The sequence below is a fragment of the Pteropus vampyrus genome, unplaced genomic scaffold (genome assembly GCF_000151845.1).
Source record: "Pteropus vampyrus isolate Shadow unplaced genomic scaffold, Pvam_2.0 Scaffold213, whole genome shotgun sequence".
NCBI lineage: Eukaryota > Metazoa > Chordata > Mammalia > Chiroptera > Pteropodidae > Pteropus > Pteropus vampyrus.
In genome coordinates this window covers 3,174,059-3,179,755 of record NW_011888994.1, presented here as the reverse complement: position 1 = coordinate 3,179,755, position 5,697 = coordinate 3,174,059, and the positions used below count along the sequence as shown (strand labels likewise).

General features: G+C 36.3%; 1 protein-coding gene across 1 annotated transcript; it reads left to right on the top strand.

Annotated features, from left to right (window-relative positions):
• The first annotated feature begins 663 nt into the window (after positions 1–663).
• Positions 664–1,217, top strand: LOC111747149 (olfactory receptor 6J1-like). The gene is given in 2 exon segments (XM_023538137.1): positions 664–1,036; positions 1,039–1,217. Coding segments are annotated over 2 exon segments (552 nt in total).
• The last annotated feature ends 4,480 nt before the right edge of the window (positions 1,218–5,697 follow it).

Genomic DNA, 5,697 nt, shown 5'->3' with positions numbered 1-5,697 from the left:
AGCCATTTGAGTGGAAAATTCCTCTTTAATATAAATTCACACTTCCACCAACAATGTAAAAGAATTTCTATGGATTCATATTCTCTTTAGTACTTGCTATTGTCCTATTTCTCTTTTCTTTTTTACATATGTGGTGGTAAAATGGTGTCTTGTTATTGTGCTAATTTGCATCCTCTAATTACTGAGATCAAGTATTGTTTTTTGCACATTTATTGGCTATATTTCTTTCTTCTTTAGTAAAATTCAAGCCAAAGGACCAACGGAACAAAATATAAAACTGAGAAATAAACTCACACAAATATGGAACACTGATATATGTCAGAGGTGAAAGGAAGCTGGCACTGCTGGTTGTCCACATAGGGAAAACTTAAAATTGGATTTCCTACCTCATATCTGACACTAACATTCATTCTAGATGGTCATACAAATTAAATGTAAAAATAAAAATTTTTAGGAGAAAATATAGAAGGATATTGTTTTTGACCTTTGGGTAGAAAAAAAAAACTTGTTAAAGATCAGAAAAGTACTTTTTAAAAAAGAAAATGTTGATAAATTTAACTACATTAAAATTAAGAGTTTCTCTTTATTTAAAGATCCCCTCAAATAAAGTTAAAGGCAAATCACCAATGGAGAGAATATAGCTATGACACAGATAATGGACAAATGTTCTCTGGGGGGAGAGGCTTCCTATCTGTGCTCTTTCCAAACATTCTCACCTCACAGCTGCCCTTCTGTGGTTCCAATATCATTAACCACTTTTTCTGTGATAGTGGGCCTTTGCTGGCCTTGGCCTGTGCAGACACCACTGCCATTGAGTTGATGGATTTTATATTTTTTTCTGCTGTCATCCTTTGCTGCATAGTCCTTGTGGCCTATTCCTATGTGTATTTCATCTTGACAATAGTGCCCATCCCTTCCTCAAGTGGAAGGAAGAAGGCCTTTAACACCTGTGCTTCCTACCTGACAATAGTCATGATTTCTGGTGGCATCACAGTGTTTATCTATGTGATTCTCTCGCAGAAAGACTATCTGGAGGTCAAAAGTTCCCTTCAGTACTGAGCAGTGTTGTGACTCCATTCCTCAACCCCTTTATATATACTCTAAGGAATGACACTGTATTGGGGGTCCTCAAGGACGTGTGGGTCAGGGTTCAAGCAGTTTTAGAGAAGAGGATGATGACAGTGAGGAGCAAATTGTCCTCTTACAAAAATCACTAAGGAGGGGCCAGTACCTCTTCATCTTCACCACCACATAACCAGTGTACAAATCAGGAGCAGAAAGAGAGGACTGGTCTTAGCAAAGGATTGAGCTAGCAAAGGGATCCTGAAAGGTCTATAGTGGAAACAAGACTGAGCTTGGAGACAGGGACTTGACCTCTGACCTTTGTTCTAACTTGAACTCTGCAGCCACAGCTGTGTCACTGTGTCACCAGCCACTCTGGCCCACAGTGAAGTGTGTCAGGGTTGGACTTGATCTCTAAGTCCCATCTACATTAAATATTCTAAGAGTTACAGAAGGGCCTTGCAGCCTGTGTCCTATTTAAAGTTCCAACATGTTTGGCCCTTCTTCTTTATGGATCCTGAACACAACTCTTCTATCAACTGTCACAAAGTCCTTCCTGGTCCCCTCTGTCTGGACCCTCTTTCCTTTCATCTTCTCTAGGAATCTTTTAAAGAATAACCTTATTATTTTCCAATCCACTGTCATATCCCATAATCCATTGTTTTTCCTCAGTGGACATTTGTAATGATTGTGGTGGATATATGTAGTCTGTGTTATTTAATAATACTGCTTACTATAATAGAACATGTTTACGATATCCAACACGCTCACTTTCTTAGGTACGACATGGCCCTGTTTCCTCAGCCTTTGTTGATTGGCTCATGGATGGATAATCTGACTGAGGACAGGCACAACCCATTGCTTGACTAGTGATCTATGTATGACCCATATGATTTGACGGAGACAAATAAATTTTGTAAACAGGTGACTCTTTTTTTGAGAGTTTGAACCAAGAGATGCAGAGACTGTACCAGACAATGATAATGCTCCCCCATTTGCCTGTGGCATCTGTTAACCTCCCAGAGGGCTGCTCCAGGCTGCAGCAGGCAGAAGCTGGGGGCTTGCAGGCTTCAAAGTTGTATGGCTGCCTGACGCTCGGCAGCTGTTAGGGAAATGCAATTAAAAACAAAATCTGCCACCCCAAAAATCTCTCCACAAAGGCAGAAGAAAAAGAAAACAAAGTTACTACGAAATATGCATTAAACCAAAATGTGAAGAGGATCACAGGCAATCCTCTAAAGGATTGGGAAGACAAAAAGAAATCTTGTCCTTTTTTATTGCAAGACAGATATAACAAATTACATACATTTTGTCAAGACTAAATAGCTAGTCCTTAAGCAAGATGACTTGACAGCACCATTTGCCACACATCCTAAATTCCCTTGGTAATTGGGGTTACCATCTTAGCTAATTGGCTTTCTCTAAGAGAAAATAAACTCATATCTTTAGGACAGGAGATAGTTCAGGAGTGAGCAGTCCACTGAAATTAGGTTCCTACCCTTCTGCAGCAACTGGGCGATAGAGGAGCTACTTTCCTTGATGATTACACTTTAAAGAGATGGTTCCCAGGTCCTTAAAAAAGACATCCTGCATCGCAAAGCTAGCCAGAGGCCTCTTTCGTATTTTAAAAGATTTATACACATTTCAAAGCCACAGGGAACTTACTGCTGAAACTGACATTATGGAAGTAAATCAAAATTAGGATCACTTTGACTTGGAGAGCTTTTTTTGTTTTTAATTTTCAAGTTTACTTATAAAAATAAATGTTTGTTGTAAAATATCAGCCAGTGCAGAAGTGTACAAAGTAAATTGTGAGAGGAGAGCCCTATCAGCCAATTTCCCTCTTTAGCAGCAAACACTATGTTTATAGAAATATGCATGTTTATTCACACACACATACTTTTTATTTTACAAAAATGGAACAGTGTTACAGGAATTATCTGCATCTTGATATTTTAAAATATCTTTTTATGTCACTACCTATACAACTACATAATTTACTTTTAGATGTTCCTTTTATAACCAATGGACACAAGTTTCTAGTATTTTGTTAACAGTGTTAAAATTTATTGGCATAAATTCCTACTATTAGGACTCATGGCTTATAGTGTATGTCCATTTCAATAGATTAAATTTCAGTAGATTAGTTTGGTAGAATCTGCCAAATTTTTTACAAAAATGTGGTAACAATTTCCTTTCTCACCAACATTGTATGAAATGTCCATCTTTCTCCCCATTGATGTTACCAGGTATAGTCAATCTTAAAATTTTTTTGCCCGTCTGCATGTAAAAATAGTTTCTCATTTTTTTTGTGTATTTCCTGTATTACTAGTGAGGTTGAGAATCTTTTCAAATGTTCATAGGTTATCTGTATATCTTCTGTGGATTGTTTATTCATATTTTTCGCCCTGTACACACAAATAAAACATTTATTTTTCTGCTGGGTTGCCTTTTCTTTTCTGATTGCTTGGTATAAACTATTTTTATTGCTTATCAAAAGCCTTAATATTTTTTGCATACCCTTCAATCCTGCAACTTCACATCTAGGAAGGAAATCATTGGTTAAATGGGCAAAATAAATTGTCCATGGAGCTTAACACATTGTGTATAATATAAAACCATTCAGAAGGCACTCTAAAATCCAACAATAGAAAATTGGATCAATACATTATGGCAATTCTAAACAATGGAACACAATTAAGAATAATAATATATTTATTAAATGCTATATTTGTTGATGTAGAAAGAGATTTATAACAAAGAAGTTTAAAAAATTTCATAAAGAACTTTGTCAGTATGCTTTCATTCTAGTAAGTATATATTTATATATAATAACCAGTATGTGTACATATGTATTATATATTCTCAGAATATGTATCCACACATATACATTAAAAGTATTTAATGTGGTTATTTCTGCATAGTGTAATATATCATGGACAGTTTTTTCTCATTTTTCTACAATGAAAATGTATTTCTTACTTAAAAAAGGAAAAAAGTTCTCAGAATTGAACCCCCACTCCAACCAGGGAACAGTGGAACCACTGCATCTCCTACCAACGCAGGGATTGAAACCTAACATTAGCTTTTTGGGCAGCTTTCCCCTTTTCCGCTTCATACTGAGCTTTTAGTCCACTAAACCCTTCATGTTGGTTTAATGTTTTCACACAAACTGTCCTTGCTCTAATTGCTTGGTTCGTCTTTCAGTGTAAGAGACTTGATATTCATCTCTGCCAATAGTTTGATCTCATTAGAAGACAAGCAATGTAGTTTTCTGGTTGGTGAAGCCCCCTTCCTTCCTCTGGGACAAAACTATAAAATGTCACATTTGAGAGCTTATTGTACCTTTTGAGCCCCTTAGGTAATTTTCCTTGGAATATTTTGAAATCTGACTTCCTGAAATCTATAAAATTTATTTGACCATCTTTCTTCGAAATTCTAGTAAATGAACTTGTCAGTAGGGCAGGGATTTACCAGGTGCTCTGCTTCCGAAGGAGAAGACTTAGAGTCAATGAAGGAGACTTAGAGTCAATGTCTTGATGCTTGGGTCCTCTGGCATTACTGTATCCTGCCTCAGATCAGTTTTGCAATCTGAATTTAAAAAGCATCACTCATGTCCTCTGTTTATCTTAACATCTATTCCATACTTCTGCCGGGTTTTATTTTCCTGTTTGTTTCTTCTTTCATTTCCATCCATACACTTCCAGTTTCAGTTTTGTGATTTCCTTTTTCACATACACACTACAGCTGAAACTAATTAGATCAGCTTCATCTGAACAATGTTATCCTTCCATAGTCATCCTCTCAGTCATGAGTTCCACCTCTTCTTATGATAAAATTCCTTTCTCATTCTTGTTTTCTATAATGTAATACTTCCGAGACTTTAGGATTTTTATTAAAATTAATCAAAATTACAAGAAAGAAATCCCTGAAATCGATGTTTGGCAATAAGAAGTAATATTTCCTCCCAACCCCCAAAGAATCTTTGAATATCAACATATTTTCATTAAAAAAACAATAGTTTAATTCTAAAAAAGTTAGAAAAGACATATGTCGGATTTTAAAAATATTGAAAAAATTTATTTCCTCATAGACCAGAAATCTTTTGTCATGGACCAGCTGCAGTCTGCAGACTCGTGTAGGAAAATCATTGCTACAATACGTGATTTTGCAGTGTTATTTGGATACTTTTTCCTTAAAAATTTAGGAAGTATATGATGCCTGTTTTTTGTGTTAGTTATGTTATAATTTAATCAGAAGCCTATAGATTTTCTGTCATATGTCACGAGCCCTCCCCAAAATCCTGTTCTCTGGCACGGTATTAGTTGTCAGGTGTTCAGCCTCACAATTTTTCTTTTTCAAAGTCAAACAGAAGAGATGAGAACATCACCTACAACCCCAAGTCCTTCAGAGTTCTTGTCACTAGTATATCCCAGGTTTTTTTCTGGTTGTGGAATTGGTTCTCATATGTATCAAATGAAATACGAGGTTGCCGAATTATAACAAACTCTACATCAGACCTCAGAACACACTTGATGAAGGAGCACCTAACTGTTAGCAAGGCTGGGTTTGCAGAGGGCTCCTTCTAGCACTTCATGGAGCCATCAACCAGAGAATGGGGTCTTATTTTCCTGG